Source organism: Entelurus aequoreus, linkage group LG01 (assembly GCF_033978785.1).
Source record: "Entelurus aequoreus isolate RoL-2023_Sb linkage group LG01, RoL_Eaeq_v1.1, whole genome shotgun sequence".
Taxonomy (NCBI): domain Eukaryota; kingdom Metazoa; phylum Chordata; class Actinopteri; order Syngnathiformes; family Syngnathidae; genus Entelurus; species Entelurus aequoreus.
In genome coordinates, this window is record NC_084731.1 from 62,493,266 (window position 1) to 62,510,971 (window position 17,706).

General features: G+C 40.8%; 1 protein-coding gene across 1 annotated transcript in view; it reads right to left on the minus strand.

Annotated features, from left to right (window-relative positions):
* The window catches only part of mettl1 (methyltransferase 1, tRNA methylguanosine), a 57,606-nt gene that overhangs the window by 37,630 nt on the left and 2,270 nt on the right, over positions 1-17,706 (minus strand). Inside the window, exon 3 of the mRNA XM_062028198.1 lies at positions 15,463-15,647. Coding sequence (XP_061884182.1) covers positions 15,463-15,647 — 185 coding nt within the window. The remainder of the gene's footprint in view (positions 1-15,462; positions 15,648-17,706) is intronic.

The following is a 17,706-nucleotide window of genomic DNA, read 5'->3' on the forward strand; positions in this document are numbered from 1 at the left end:
GTGAAAAGTAACTATTTAGTTACTTCTTTTTTTTAAGGCTCCCATTAATGCCCTTTTAGCCTTCATTTCAGTACTGTTATTGCACTGGAGAATAATACCATCTGTTGATCAACTTGACATGCATTTGCATCACTGAACTCAGAAAGCAATGTGGTCTACATACAACACACAAAGACAAATATATGTTTCAAAGGGCCAATCTATTTCAGGCCAGAACAAATTGACAAAATTATTTTAAATAGCTGCAACATAATGGCACTTTAACTTTAACTTTAAGTAGATAGGATCTTTGATCCAAAACACAACTTACATTTAACTAAAATGTTCTTTTCTTTGTGCTCGACAAAAGAAAAGTATTGAGAATGTCTCCATGTTAAAAAAACTCGACTTCTGGCTTCACCATGATGTCTTGTTAGTTGTTATGAGAGTAGCGTATGTGTGTGTGTGTGGCCCTTTAAGATATTACAGCATGTGAGGTGAGTGACGTCAGTGAGTGAGTGGGCGAGAAAAGTGAGGGAGCGGCGACAGTGAGTGCGTGCAGGTGCTCTAGCTTGGTGGATGGCTGCGTGCAATAAAGTCACAAAGTTGCAACAAACCGCCGGCCTCGTCATTCACCCTCAGCTGTAAAGACCCACTTCCGGGTAAAGTGAAGGTTGTTAGCCCCGAAGTACATAAGCCCTGGAGGAACGTCTCCCCGGCGCCCCTCAACTATGGTCTGGGAGTACCCCCGCCCCCACCCACAGAAAGCACGCCTTTTCTTTTCCACCGCAGCGCTGCAATAAAACACACTCAGATCTTCTGTTTCTAGCCGATACTACATAAAATTTAACGTAAAATAACGCAGTAACGCATCATGTAGTAACGGTAACTGAGTTACTGAATATAAAAAATAACGCGTTAGATTACTAGTTACCGCCGAAACAAACGGCGTTACAGTAACTTTGTAAAGCGTTAGTCCCAACACTGCATATAAGTGTGTTGTATCAGTCAATATCGATTTTTTTATGACCTATCGAAAAGAAGGACCAGGAGGAAAATAAAGTAAAAGCTAACATTTTTATTTCAAATGTAGTCTTCCTCGATTATAATCCCTCAACTATCAAGGCAGAAAGGAAAGGAAATGTCAACACAATCATGGACTGTTGAGGTGACTTTTCCTGTTTGGCTTCTCACTGCAGCACTCATTTTTAATTTCTCTTCTCACTCCATGCAGAGAATCAACAGCGAGACAACAAGATGGCGCAACCAAACTACTGTTACCTGATTGGCTGTTAGCGTGTCCCTCCCACTGATCGCTTCCTGCATTGCTTGGTTACCAGAGAGCGAGTGACTTTGTTCATGCAACCAACCTTGCCTCACAACTTCCGGCTTCTTCCGACGGACAAAATATATATACTGAACGTTATATCGAACACATTTTTCATTGATATTGATTACGTGTCAGTCGCGATATATATTGATATCGTTTCATCACCAAGTCCTAGTTATTATTATCAAAATACAAATACCCAAAAGCAGTGAAATTGTCACATTGTGTAAATGGTAAATAAAAACAGAATACAATGATTTGCAAATCCTTTTCAACTTATATTCAATTGAACAGACTGCAAAGACTGGGAAACACTTTTTTTTTGCAAATTATCATAAACTTAGAATTTAATAGCAACACATTTGTTGTCACAGGGGCATTTTTACCACTGTGTTACATGGCCTTTCCTTTTAAAGGCCTACTGAAACCCACTACTACCGACCACACAGTCTGATAGTTTATACATCAATGATGAAATCTTAACATTGCAACACATGCCAATACGGCCAGGTTAACTTATAAAGTGCAATTTTAAATTTCCCGCTAAAGTTCTGGTTGAAAACGTTTATGTATGATGACGTATGCGCGTGACGTCAATCGTTGAAACGGAAGTAAGTGGACACGTTGAATCCTATACAAAAAGCTCTGTTTTCATCTCAAAATTCCACAGTATTCTGGACATCTGTGTTGGTGAATCTTTTGCAAATTGTTTAACGAACAATGAAGACTGCAAAGAAGAAAGTTGTAGGTGGGATCGGTGTATTAGCGGCGGACTACAGCAACACAACCAGGAGGACTTTGAGATGGATAGCAGACGCGCTAGCCGCCAACCTCACCTTGACTTCCTCCGTGTCCGGGCCGCCGACCGCATCTGTGATCGGGTGAAGTCCTTCGTCGCACTGTCGATCGCTGGAACGCAGGTGAGCACGGGTGTTGATGAGCAGATGAGGGCTGGCTGGCGTAGGTGGATAGCTAATGTTTTTAGCATAGCTCTGTGAGGTCCGGTTGCTAAGTTAGCTTCAATGGCGTCGTTAGCAACAGCATTGTTAAGCTCCGCCAAGCTGGAAAGCATTAACCGTGTTGTTACAGGTCCATGGTTTAATAGTATTGTTGATTTTCTGTCTATCCTTCCAGTCAGGGGTTTATTTCTTTTGTTTCTATATGCAGTTAAGCACGGTGCTATCACGTTAGCTCCGTAGCTAAAGTGCTTCGCCGATGTATTGTCGTGGAGATAAAAGTCACTGTGAATGTCCATTTCGAGTTCTCGACTCTCATTTTCAAGAGGATATAGTATCCGAGGTGGTTTAAAATACAAATCCGTGATCCACAATAGAAAAAGAAGAGAGTGTGGAATCCAATGAGCCAGCTTGTACCTAAGTCACGGTCAGAGCGAAAAAAAGATATGTCCTGCACTGCACTCTAGTCCTTCACTCTAACGTCCTCATCCACAAATCTTTCATCCTCGCCCAAATTAATGGGGTAATCGTCGCTTTCTCGGTCCGAATCGCTCTTGCTGCATTGAAAACAATGGGGAAATGTGAGGAGCCTTTCAACCTGCCACGTCACGCTACTTCCGGTACAGGCAAGGCTTTTTTTATCAGCGACCAAAAGTTGCAACTTTATCGTCGATGTTCTCTACTTAATCCTTTCAGCAAAAATATGGCAATATCGCGAAATGATCAAGTATGACACATAGAATGGATCTGCTATCCCCATTTAAATAAAAAAAATTCATTTCAGTAGGCCTTTAACAACACTCAGTAAACGATTGGAAACTGAGGAGACAAATTTTTTAAGCTTTTCAGGTGGAATTCTTTCCCATTCTTGCTTGATGTACAGCTTAAGTTGTTCAACAGTCCGGGGGTCTCCGTTGTGGTATTTTAGGCTTCATAATGCGCCACACATTTTCAATGGGAGACAGGTCTGGACTACAGGCAGGCCAGTCTAGTAACCGCACTCTTTTACTACAAAGCCACACTGTTGTAACACATGGCTTGGCATTGTCTTGCTGAAATAAGCAGGGGCGTCCATGATAACGTTGCTTGGATGGCAACATATGTTACTCCAAAACCTGTATGTACCTTTCAGCATTAATGGTGTCTTCACAGATGTGTAAATTACTCATGCCATGGGCACTAATACACCCCCATACCATCACGGATGCTGGCTTTTCAACTTTGCGCCTATAACAATCCAGATGGTTCATTTCCTCTTTGGTCCGGAGAACACGATGTCCACAGTTTCCAAAAACAATTTGAAATTTTGACTCTTCAGACCGCAGAACACTTTTCCATTTTGCATCAGTCCATCTTAGATGAGCTCGAGCCCAGCGAAGCCGGCTGCGTTTCTGGGTGTTGTTGATAAATGGCTTTGGCTTTGCATAGTAGTTTTAACTTGCACTTACAGATGTAGCGACCAACTGTAGTTACTGACAGTGGTTTTCTGAAGTGTTCCTGAGCCCATGAGGTGATATCCTTTACACACTGATGTCAATTTTTGATGCAGTACCGCCTGAGGGATCCAAGGTCACGGGCATTGCTGCTTACGTGCAGTGATTTCTCCAGATTCTCTGAACCTTTTGATGATATTACAGACCGTAGATAGTGAGAATAGCTTGTTGAGAAATTTTGTTCTTAAACTGTTGGACAATTTGCTCATGCATTTGTTCAAAGTGTTGACCCTCGCCCCATCCTTGTTTGTGAATGACTGAGCATTTCACGGAAGCTGCTTTTATACCCAATCATGGCACCCACCTGTTCCCAATCAGCCTGTTCACCTGTGGGATGTTCCAAATAAGTGTTTGATGAGAATTCTTCAACTTTCTCAGTCTTTTTTGCCATGTGTGCCAGCTTTTTTGAAACATGTTGCAGGCATCAAATTCCAAATGAGCTAATATTTGCAAAAAATAAAGTTTACCAGTATGAACGTTAAACATCTTGTCTTTGCAGTCTATTCAATTGATAGGTTCAATTCATAAGTTGAAAAGGATTTGCAAATCATTGTATTCTGTTTTTATTTACCACTTACACAACGTGCCAACTTCACTGCTTTTGGGTTTTGTATATTTTTCTTGTTACATTATATCACATTTGCTGTACTTTTCAATTTTTGCTGCTTGTTTAGGGATATTCTCCACAATGAAGTTACTGTAAAACTAAGCACACAAAGGAAAGTACATCAATATATGCATGAAGTGCACATATGGGAACGCCTCGGAATCTCGGATAAGCGGAAGAAGATGGATGGATGGATGCACATACATGTATGGATCATGTCAAATCAACAATACAACTGAAAAAAGCAACATAACCAGAAGGTAAAGGTGTGCTCTTATGCAGCTAGCTTAATGCTAACATACAATGGACAAACCTTTTCAGGCTAACGAAAATTAACATTGAGATCGTTTTAAACTTACTCAAACGTGTAAGAAATACCTTTTTAACGCAGCAAAACGAACATAAATATCACCAAACTCTGCGGAAACTGAAATTTACGGCTAACTTTGTACTACCAGGCCAGTCTGCAGTTCTCAACACTGTGTGTGTGTGTTCTGGCAATGCTTACTTATTGGGGACGTCGCTCTGTTTAGAAAGTCACTTTAGGGGACCTTTGACGTTATGGGGACAAAAAAACAGGTCCCCTAAAGGGAAACCTTTTTGGATAATAGTCAGATCCATTCTGAAGATGCCTAAGTGATTTTTAAGCTTTTTTTTTCATAAAACATGTTTACTGGTTAGTTTGAGTGTGATACATGTGCACAGCAGCCTCTTAATCGGGCTGCAGCTGGTACTGCACTGGCTGGTTCTTCATGTATTACTTTAAAGGCCTACTGAAATGATTTTTATTTTTATTTAAACGGGGATAGCAGATCCATTCTATGTGTCATACTTGATCATTTCGCGATATTGCCATATTTTTGCTGAAAGGATTTAGTAGAGAACATTGACGCTAAAGTTCACAACTTTTGGTCGCTGATAAAAAAAAAAGCCTTGCCTGTACCGGAAGTAGCGTGACGTGGCAGGTTGAAAGGCTCCTCACATTTCCCCATTGTTTTCAATGCAGCGAGAGTGATTCGGACCGAGAAAGCGACGATTACCCCATTAATTTGAGCGAGGATGAAAGATTTGTGGATGAGGGACGTGAGAGTGAAGGATTAGAGTGCAGTGCAGGACGTATCTATTTTCGCTCTGACCGTAACTTAGGTACAAGGGTTCATTGGATTCCACACTTTCTCCTTTTTCTATTGTGGATCACGGATTTGTATTTTAAACCACCTCGGATACTATATCCTCTTGAAAATGAGAGTCGAGAACGCGAAATGGACATTCACAGTGACTTTTATCTCCACGACAATACATCGGCGAAGCACATTAGCTACGGAGCTAACGTGATAGCATCGTGCTTAACTGCATATAGAAACAAAAGAAATAAGCCCCTGACTGGAAGGATAGACAGAAAATCAACAATACTATTAAACCATGGACATGTAAATACCCGGTTAATTCTTTCCAGCCTGGCGAAGGTTAACAATGCTGTTGCTAACGACGCCATTGAAGCTAACTTAGCAACGGGACCTCACAGAGCTATGCTAAAAACATTAGCTATCCACCTACGCCAGCCAGCCCTCATCTGCTCATCAGCACCCGTGCTCACCTGCGTTCCAGCAATCGACGGTGCGACGAAGGACTTCACCCGATCATCCGTGCGGTCGGCGGCTAGCGACGGCTAGCGCGTCTGCTATCCAAGTCAAAGTCCTCCTGGTTGTGTTGCTACAGCCAGCTGCTAATACACCGATCCTACCTACAACTTTCTTCTTTGCAGTCTTCATTGTTCATTAAACAAATTGCAAAAGATTCACCAACACAGTTGTCCAGAATACTGTGGAATTTTGAGATGAAAACAGAGTTTTTTTGTATTGGATTCAATGTGTCCGCATACTTCCGTTTCAATGATTGACGTCACGCGCATACGTCATCATACATAAACCTTTTCAACCGGAAGATTAGCGGGAAATTTAAAATTGCACTTTATAATAATACTTCCGCACACTCCGTGACGTCACGCGCAAACGTCATAATACCGAGACGTTATCAGTCGGATATTTCGCGGGAAATTTAAAATTGCACTTTATAGTTAACCCGGCGGTATTGGCATGTGTTGCAAAAAAATCATTGATATATAAACTATCAGACTGCGTGGTCGGTAGTAGTGGGTTTCAGTAGGCCTTTAACAATTAACACCTGGCGCGACACACAGAGGCAGCGTGAGCGCAGTACAGGAAGGAGTTCTACATTTCGGACGTCGAGACACAAGTCGTTTAAACTAAAAGCTAAGAACATATTTCTTATAAATGGAGGTTATTGACTATCATTTGTAGAAGATTAATGTGTTTATGACCAAGTTAAGCCAAAAAATTAGCAGCGAAGCGAACCTTTTCCAACGGGTGCATTTAATTAAGAACTTGAGCCTTGCTCATAAAAAAGCTTGTGAATCACTTTGTGTTTTTGATTTTTTGGCATTTGGACTGAATTATAGTCAAAGTAGCTCTAATTTAATGCTAATTGGTTGTCTATAAGGACTTTTAAGAAGTTATATGTATAGTTATGATGGACATTGGATATTAAGCAAATTTTAAAAACCTCACATTGATTTTGTTTCACACATTTTAGATTAAAGACATATGTACAGTAGACCACATGGACTTGGACATAAACAGCATAACACCTGATGTCACTGGAACAGAGGAATACTGCTCAAGTCAGGAAACGATTGACAATGTAGTTGTTCGCCCTCCCATTACAAAACATGGAAAAAGAGTTTACAACAAAAGACATTATTGCTTGTATTGCAGTAAGCCTTATGCCTAGCTGGCACGACATCTAAAAACTGCACACAAATTGGAAGTAGCCACAGCTCTTAGCTTTCCAACGAGTTCCATGGAGAGAAGGAAACAGCGAGAGAATATTCGTAATAAAGGGAACTACGCTCACAATGCTGCTATTATGGAGTCAGGGAAGGGTAAACTAGTGCCATTCAAACAACCACCTAAAGAAGCTAAAGGAAATGATTTCATGCACTGTGCACATTGCCAAGGACTGTTTACCAGAAGGTTACTGTGGAGACACATGCGAAGTTGCAGCCTCAAACCTTCATCAGTCACCCGAAAACCAGGAAAGAACAGTGTCCAGTCTCTCTGCATATATACTGGGCCTGTGCCTTCAAGTGTATCCAAACAACTGTGGGGAGTAATAAGTGTCATGATTCCTGATCCAATCACAGAAATAATAAAAAATGACCATGTCATCACAGATGTTGGGCAGCACCTGTTGAACAAAAGTGGTATGTCAGCAAAAAATCAACAATGTGTCAGAGAGAAGATGCGGGAAATAGGAAGACTGATTCATAATGCCAGGCGAGTAACTACCTTGAAAAAAATTGAGGATTTTGTGAATCCTAAGAACTACTTGGAGATGGTCAAAGCTGTCAAATGTACTTGTGGCTTTGATAGTGACACTAACAAATTCTGCATTCCATCACTGGCAACTAAACTTGGGAATTCCCTGGTTAAAGTCAGCAAACTTTTGAAAGCACAAGGTTTGATAAACAACAATGAAGATTTGGTCAGGAATGCCACTCAGTTCCAAGATGTCCATCGTGAGAAGTGGAACAAGTTGATCTCTGCAATAGCCCTGAGGAATATAGCCGAAGAAAAGTGGTATGTACCACAACATATGCCCTTCACTGAGGATGTTCAAAAATGCATCAGTTTCTCAGTCAAATGCATGATGAGTGCTGCAGTGCGCTATCTGAAAATTCTTCCACAAAGGCCTGGTCAGACCTGACAAAAGTATGTTTGACACAGATCATCCTTTTTAACAGACGAAGAGAAGGAGAGGTAGCAGTCATGTCACTATTGTCTTTTTTTTCTAGAGACACAACTGATCCTCCTGAGGATGTTGATTGGGCTCTCTCTGAAGTGGAAAAAAAACTCTGCACACATTTTTCAAGGATTGTCATCAGGGGAAAACGAAGCAGACTTGTTCCTATTCTCTTGACTCCAAAAATGGTGTGTGCATTAGAACTTCTCATTAAGTACAAGGAAACTTGCGGGGTTCTCAAAGACAACACTTACCTGTTTGCAAGACCCACAGCGATGACACATTTCCGTGGTTCTGACTGCATACGAGACTATGCAAAAGCATGTCATGCAAAGTGTCCGGTTTCCCTTACATCCAAGAAACTACGAAAACATGCTGCCACCCTTTCAACTGTGCTAAACATGACAGACACAGAGATGGACCAGCTGGCCAACTTTCTTGGCCATGATATCAGAATCCATCGTGAGTTCTATAGACTTCCGGAAAAGACATTGCAGCTGGCAAATATCAGCAAAGTTTTGATGGCACTCGAGCTAGGTCGATTATCTGAGTTCCATGGAAAGAACTTGGATGAAATCACAATTGGTCCAAATGGTAAGTTGTCATCTTTGTTGTTTGTTTGGTTTGAACTCAATTATAAGCTTAACATGTTATGTGTACCACAGAATGTGTTGTGCAAACTGAAGAGGAAGACATCACCAGAGAGGAAGGACACTATCCATGTCCTGACAATGGTAAGTTAATACTCATTTTTCTGGTTTATTAAAAGGTGCCCTATGGTAAACATGACACTGAATGTTTATTACATTTAAACCACAACAGAGGTGGCCTTACCAACCCCTGACGATGAACACATCTCGCCACCCAAGAGACTGACACCACCTTTAAAAGACATGGATGCATCATCACGACATCGTGCAGTGAGACATTCTTCCAATAGTGTGTTGTCATCTTTGTTGTTTCCTTTGTCTATTATTTTTTTCCATCATTGTGTTTGGTTTGAACTCAATTATAAGCTTAAGAAATTGAAAGAGTATATGAAACCAAATTTCTAGGTATAATGATTGATTATAAATTGAACTGGAAATATTTTGTATGGTCACTTGCAGGTAAAGCTGCCCAGAAAAGGCGACCCTGGACACAGAAAGAGGTGAAGGCTGTCGAGAAGCACATGAAGGGATTCATCCATTCTGGTATTGTGCCAGGAAAGAGTGACTGTTTAAAATGTTTGAGAGACAAACCGGAAGCTCTCCAAAACCGGGAATGGCAAGCATTGAAGTTCTATGTGTACAACCGCATTACGGCCTACAAAAGGAGATTGCAGTTAAAATAGTTGATTACGAGATCATCAGCAAGACTGGTGAAGTAGAACAGTTTTTTTTAATGTTATTTATGTTCAATGTTGTTCAAAATAAAAAGTAAAAATGAAAGTTTAAACGAGTTTTCCTGAAAAGTGAAACATGTGTTATTAATAGTACTATAATTCTGTATGGTATCCATCCTTAGTTAAAACTGATATATTTTTTCCCTTGTCTCCACAAGTGATGATAAAAAACTTGGTCCCCATTCTAACGGATAACCAGTATGTGTGTGTGTGTGTGCGTGTGTGTGTGTGTGTGTGTGTGTGTGTGTGTGTGTGTGTGTGTGTGTGTGTGTGTGTGTGTGTGTGTGTGTGTGTGTGTGTGTGTGTGTGTGTGTGTGTGTGTGTGTGTGTGTGTGTGTGTGTGCCAACTACAGCAGCCTGTTGCTCAAACCTCAGTCTAATTTTAGAACAAATAACATAGTCACTGTGTTGTAGAATGTGATTGTCAGAGATGGCAGCACAGAAATCATCTGCAAGATGAAATAGTATCTTTTATATCGCAAAATATTGGAGACAAACTTGTAACTGTTTTTCCCCCACTTGCTGCTACAGGTAAATTAATATACGAGAAGAAGTATTAAGACCCCTCTTTTCACCCCCCCAAAAAAGTGACAAGTGACTTTTTAGCCTTACTTTGACCACTTTTGGAGACAAACACAGGTGTATCAAACAGGAACTACCAGTAACTCACCACCTGATTTGGAGGAGCTCACCAAAGGGTAGAGAATATTTGCTTCAACTCCTTATATTTGCATAGTTTCTAATGTCACAGTATTAAGTGAAGTACAACTTAAAGCTGGCCAGTGATATCAATGAAAGACAAATAGTTCACTATCAATCTAAAGGCACTTAAAGGCCTACTGAAACCCACTACTACCAACCACGCAGTCTGATAGTTTATATATCAATGATGAAATCTTAACATTGCAACACATGCCAATACGGCCGCGTTAACTTATAAAGTGCAATTTTAAATTTCCAGGGAAATATCCGGCTGAAAACGTCTCGGTATGATGACGTTTGCGTGTGACGTCACGGAGTGTGCGGAAGTATTGGGACACCATTGTGTCCCAATACAAACAGCTCTGTTTTCATCGCAAAATTCCACAGTATTTTGGACATCTGTGTTGGTGAATCTTTTGCAATTTGTTTAATGGACAATGAAGACAGCAAAGAAGAAAGCTGTAGGTGGGATCGGTGTTTTAGCGGCTGGCTACAGCAACACAACCAGGAGGACTTTGAGTTGGATAGCAGACGCGCTACCGTGAGTACGCAGCTTTCTTCCAAACATTTGATCGCTTGCCCGTCCGTGCGTGCCGCTATGTGCATGTCACGTACGTAACTTTGGGGAAATATATGTGCTGTATGAAGTTTGCGGAAGTGAACGGTACTTTGGGCTGTGGGAGTGAGTGTGTTGTGCGGGTGTTTGAGTTGTATTGGCGGGTTATATGGACGGGAGGGGGGAGGTGTTTGTTATGCGCGATTAATTTGTGGCATATTAAATATAAGCCTGGTTGTGTTGTGGCTAATAGAGTATATATATGTCTTGTGTTTATTTACTGTTTTAGTCATTCCCAGCTGAATATCAGGTCCCACCCACCTCTCACAGCATCTTCCCTATCTGAATCGCTTCCACTGCCCTCTAATCCTTCACTTTCACTTTCCTCATCAACGAATCTTTCATCCTCGCTCAAATTAATGGGGTAATCATCGCTTTCTCGGTCCGAATTGCTCACGCTGCTGACGTCCATGATTGAAAACAATGTGCAGATGTGAGGAGCTCTTCAACCTGTGACGTCACGCTACTTCCGGTAAAGGCAAGGCTTTTTTTATCAGCGACCAAAACTTGCGAACTTTATTGTCGATGTTCTCTACTAAATCCTTTCAGCAAAAATATGGCAATATCGCGAAATGATCAAGTATGACACATAGAATGGACCTGCTATCCCCGTTTAAATAAGAAAATCTCATTTCAGTAGGCCTTTAATCACATAAAAACACAAAACAAAGCGATTGAAGACAGTTAATTTGTAGTTTTCTAAACATTTACTCTGCGTGTTTTTGCTCACTTTTCGTCTCCCACAGCGTGAATAAAAATGATTAGACAATTGTGTAAAGTAGATTGTGACGTCATCTAGGCAAGTTTGCAATTTTGCAAAATAAAATGGCTTTGGATCATGATTTTTGCAAAATGTAGACTTTAAATGCTGCAATTGTGTGCATTTCTACACAATATACACTACCGTTCAAAAGTTTGGGGTCACATTGAAATGTCCTTATTTTTGAAGGAAAAGCACTGTACTTTTCAATGAAGATAACTTTAAACTAGTCTTAACTTTAAAGAAATACACTCTATACATTGCTAATGTGGTAAATGACTATTCTAGCTGCAAATGTCTGGTTTTTGGTGCAATATCTACATAGGTGTATAGAGGCCCATTTCCAGCAACTATCACTCCAGTGTTCTAATGGTACAATGTGTTTGCTCATTGGCTCAGAAGGCTAATTGATTATTAAAAAACCCTTGTGCAATCATGTTCACACATCTGAAAACAGTTTAGCTCGTTACAGAAGCTACAAAACTGACCTTCCTTTGAGCAGATTGAGTTTCTGGAGCATCACATTTGTGGGGTCAATTAAACGCTCAAAATGGCCAGAAAAAGAGAACTTTCATCTGAAACTCGACAGTCTATTCTTGTTCTTAGAAATGAAGGCTATTCCACAAAATTGTTTGGGTGACCCCAAACTTTTGAACAGTAGTGTATGTCAAATTTATTCTCATATACTAACCTCTTTAACACTTACACGTCCATCTAATGCTCCACACAATCTTTACTAGATCATTTACTGACATTAGTAGCAATGAAAATGTCAAATTCTATAACAGGCATGCAAAGAAATCAGAAAAGGTTTCCCATTGCGCAACTCTCTTTTGTAGCCACGCCCCCTCTGGTAATATACAGTAATTTCCGGACTATAAGCCGCTACTTTTCCCCCTCGTTCTGGTCCCTGCGGCTTATACAACGGTGCGGCTTATATACGGCCTGTTCTTCTCCGACACCGACGAAGAGGATTTCGGTGGTTTTAGTACACAGGAGGAAGACGATGACACAATGATTAAAGACTGACTTTTCATATACCGGTAGGCTGGTTATTTTGATAACGTACAGGTGAGCACTTTGTATTACTTTGCACCGTTGTATTATTTGTACTCTGCATGAATGCTGTTCGCCATGTCAAAGATGTGAAAGTTTGATTGAATGATTGAAAGATTTATTGTTAATAAATGGGACGCTTTGCGTTCCCAAACAGTCATCTCTGTCCCAACAATCCCCTCCGTGGTAGCAGGAACCCCTATATACTACGGTAATTACACATCAAAACCCTGCGGCTTATAGTCGGGTGCGGCTTATATATGGAGCAATCTGTATTTTCCCCTAAATTTAGCTGGTGCGGCTTATAGTCAGGTGCGGCTTATAGTCCAGAAATTACGGTACTTCCTGTGTTTACATCAAAAATATAACTTCTGGCTGGTTACTAATAAATACTCTTCATCAGGGGTGTCGAACTTGTTTTCATGGAGGGCCACGTCGCAGTCATGGCTGCCCTCAGAGGGCCGCTTGCAATAGTGAACGTAAGAAAATAAAAGTATAATCACCTCATTATATTATTACACAATTGCCTATGCATTTGGTAATTTGATTTGTGTATGTACAAATTGATGGATAACTTGCTTTGAAATCGTAAGTCCAGGTGACAAGCAGATATTTAAGTATTTATCTATATTTTTACAAACTGTAATACGGTATATGATAATTAGGGGTGCTAAAAAATTTTTTTTATCACATCTGAATCGTGATTCTTATTTATCTCGATTGATTAATAATTTTAAAAAATCAAATGAATTTATTTTATTTGACAAATTATTTTAAAAAAATACAAATATTTTAGGCCATCTCTATGCTTACTTGGTGCATGTATGTGCCATACGTCAGCAACCAAAAGGAGGTTTTGTAACCTGTAAACTGTTTTATTAAGGTGTTGTTATATCAAATAATACATTGCAAAAATCAGTTTGAATCGAGAATCAATTCTGAATCAAATCCTCACCCCAGGAATCTGAATATAATGGCGAGGTGCCCAAAGATTCACACAAATAACAATTGAATATTTGTATATACCGTATTTTCCAGACAACAAGGCACACTTAAATCCTTTTTTTTTGTCTCAAAACTCAACAGTGCCCCTTATAACCTGCTGCACCTAATGTACGGAATAATTCTGGTTTTGCTTACCGAGCTCAAAGCTATTTTATTTGGTACATGGTGAAATGATAAGTGTGACCAGTAGATGGCAGTCAAACATAAGAGATACGTGTAGACTGCACTATGATGGCAATATGAGTCAAGTAAACACCCACCAACATGTTATATGTTCCATTGAAAATATAGGACATTACACACGGCGCTCAAAAAATCTATCAAAATGTTTTAGTACGACTTTGGTAAGCTATGAAATCGCACCGCTTGATGGATTGTACTGTGCTTCAACATAGGAGTATTATTATGGTGTGTGTATAAGGTAAGACATTATCTGGCGTTTTGTTTGTCAATATTATGCAAAAGCAACTTTTTTTACCTTCTGGTACCTGCTGATCTGTATTTGGGATCTGCATAAATCCTAAAAAATTGCCCATGTCCGCCTTTGTAGTTTGGGCCGACTCCGTAGTCGATAAGCTTCTTCTTTTTCTCTATCTTCTTGTTATGGGACATTCATCCTCCGCTGTTGCCATTTCTAATTTAAAGTAGTGTAAAGTTCTTACTTATATCTGTCAGTAAACTCACCATGAAAGCACTAAAACTTACCGGTGTAGTGAGTTTACATTATTCACCCAAGGAACTTTATTTATTAGAGAGTTCCGGTCGGACGTTTTTTCACGGGACACAATTCCGGCGTCGTTGTTGTTTCCAGATGAGGAGATGCTGCTCCGTTATTGATTGAAGTAAAGTCTGAATGTCATTAAAACAGTTAGCTCCATCTTTTGACACTTCTTCCACTCCCGTCCTTGCACGCTACACCGCTACAACAAAGATGACGAGGAGAAGACACTGTCGAAGGTGAGCCACGTATATAAGACCGCCCACAAAACGGCGCATCCTGAGGCGACTGTCAGAAAGCAACATTTTGACCAAAGAACCACCATTACATGTTATGTAGACCACAATGAAATATTTTACATTTAAAAAAAAATTATAATTATATGGCCCCTTTAATGCGCCCACTAATCCGGTGCGCCTTATATATGGAAACAGATTTTTGAAAAAATAGACTTCCTCATTGGCAGTGCGCCTTATAATCCGGTGCGCCTTATGGTCCGGAAAATACGGTTTATCAAAGTTTAAAACATAGGGAATTTCCTGTTTTTCTGTCAAAATGGAAACAATGAAAACATTTAGTAAGAAAGATGAAGTATGCACATTATTTGTGACATTTTTTTTTTTATATATACCTGCTCAGTGGCCTTGTGGTTAGAGTGTCCGGCCTGAGATCGCTAGGTCGCGAGTTCAAACCCCGGCCGAGTCATACCAAAGACTATAAAAATGGGACCCTTTACCTCCCTGCTCCGCACTCAGCATCAAGGGTTGGAATTGGGGGTTAAATCACCAGAATGATTCACGCGCACGGCCACCGCTGCTGCTCACTGCTCCCCTCACCTCCCAGGGGGTGGAACAAGGGGATGGGTCAAATGCAGAGAGTATTTTCACCACACCTAGTGTGTGTGACTATAGTGGTACTTTAATCATTAATTATTTCCAGGCTTTCGCGGGCCACATTAAATGACGTGTCGGGCCGTGACACCTGCGCTCTACAACTACAACTGGTGGGAACTAATAGTTGTAATAAAATCCTACCTGTCCTTTAAAGAAGAAGTTGGGAAGATACTTCATGGCGTTGCTGCGAATGCAAGCGATGTTCTGGTAGCTTCCTGGCGTGGACTGACGCAAGGCTGTGATTCGATCCCGGACATAATCGGACACTTTCACCCGGATCTCCATGCCCAGCATGAGCTTGTCTGGGAAAAGTGGAGATAGCTCCACTGGGAGAAGACACATGAGACACAAATCTAAAGAGCAACAGGTCGACATAGGGCTGGGCAATATATGGAATAAACTCGATATATCACGGGTTTGTCTCTGTGCGATATAGAAAATGACTATATAGTGATATTGGAGTATACGTTCTCACGCAGTTGCTTTTAGATGCGGGCATTAGACTACATGCTTTTCCCACTCTTTTTTGTCTCTCCTTCTCACAGAGACATAAAACAAGCGCTCCTTCTTACATACGTCACATACTGTCGCGCGTGCAACATCATACACCCTCGCGGAGCATAGAGGTAGCGGCATGGTAACGTTAGCTGTGATGCTAGCGGTGCGAGTGGTAATACGAGAGAAAGAAGGTCTGAATCTGGTAACAAATGAAGGAAGAAGAATTAATTTCCAAGAAAAACAGCACGGGGTCCATCGTCTGGCGGTGGTTTGGCTTCAAGCGGGAAGATGTTGAACAGACAACCGTAATATGTCAAGTGTGGGGCAAAAGCGTTGCTACAAAAAGTAGCATTACTGCTAATTTGTAGCATCATTTGAAAAGTCACCCGCTAGAGAATGAAGAGTGCCTGAAACTCCGCATGTCAACATCTCCGTTCTGTGCTACACCAACAAAATGCCGAGGCAACTATTTCCAGATCGAGACCGTATGAAAAAAAAAGTCAACAACAGAAGGAGATAACGTCCGCAGGAACCTACCACATAGCGAAGGACATACACTATTTGATTTCCTATTATGCAGCTCATTTTTATTTGACAGTTATTGAAATATCTTGTGTGACATCATGCACAAAAGTGCACTTTATTTGTTTTAAAATATTGTAGTGGCGTTCTGTACAAAAAGTGCACTTTTAATTTAGTGTTGTTTTGATATGTCATCTTAGTGACATCATGCACAAAAGTGTACTAATAGCTGGTTTTAAAATGTCTCTGACAATCTTGCACTTTCTGTTTTGGAAATGACACGAATGTTTGTGCCACTGCTTAATAACTGTTTAATAAATACAGTTTTGGTAAATTTACTTAGTTGTGATTTCCCTCTCTGCATGAAAGTTTAAAAGGAGCATATATTAATGCAGCATGAAGAAGAACATGCTTGCCAACCTTGAGACGTCCGATTTAGGGAGGTGGTGGCGTGGTCGGGGGTGGGGGCGTGGTTGGGGGGCGTGGTTAAGAGGGCAGGAGTATATTTACAGCTAGAATTCACCAAGTCAAGTATTTCATATATACAGGTATACCGTATTTTCCGCACCATAAGCCGCACCTAAAAACCACAATTTTTCTCAAAAGCTGACAGTGCGGCTAATAACCCGGTGCGCCTTATATACGGATTAATATTAATATTTATTTTCATAAAGTTTAGGTCTCGCAACTATGGTAAACAGCCGCCATCTTTTTTCCCCGTAGAAGAGGAAGCGCTTCTTCTTCTACGGTAAGCAACCGCCCCCATAGAAGAGGAAGCGCTTCTTCTTCTACTGTAAGCAACCGCCAAGGTGAGCACCCGCCCTCGTAGAAGAAGAAGCGCGCGGATATTACGTTTCATTTCATTTGTGTTTCTGTAAAGACCACAAAATGGCTCCTACTAAGAGACACGCGTACAAGGTTCCACTGACTTTTGATATTCATGTGAACCGCAATGTGGATACAACTGGAGCACGTACGGTGAATATTCGCACCACAGGGAATGAGAAGTCGTCCTTCACTGTGGTTAGCTTGCCATGCTAACGGCCAGAAACTTCCACCCACGGTGATATTCAAAAGGAAGACCTTGCCAAAAGAGAACTTTCCAGCCGGCGTCATCATAAAAGCTAACTCGAAGGGATGGATGGATGGATGAAGAAAAAATGAGCGAGGAGACCGGGTGACTTTTTTCACGCAGCTCCGTCCCTGTTGATCTACGAGTCCATGCGCGTCCGCATCACAGATGGTGTCAAAAAACAAGTGAAGCACACCGAAGAAGAAGAATTCGAGGGATTTGTGGATGAGTAATAACTTCAGAAAGTGAGCTTTAAATGTTTATTTTGTGTGTTGTGTGACATTAACGTATTA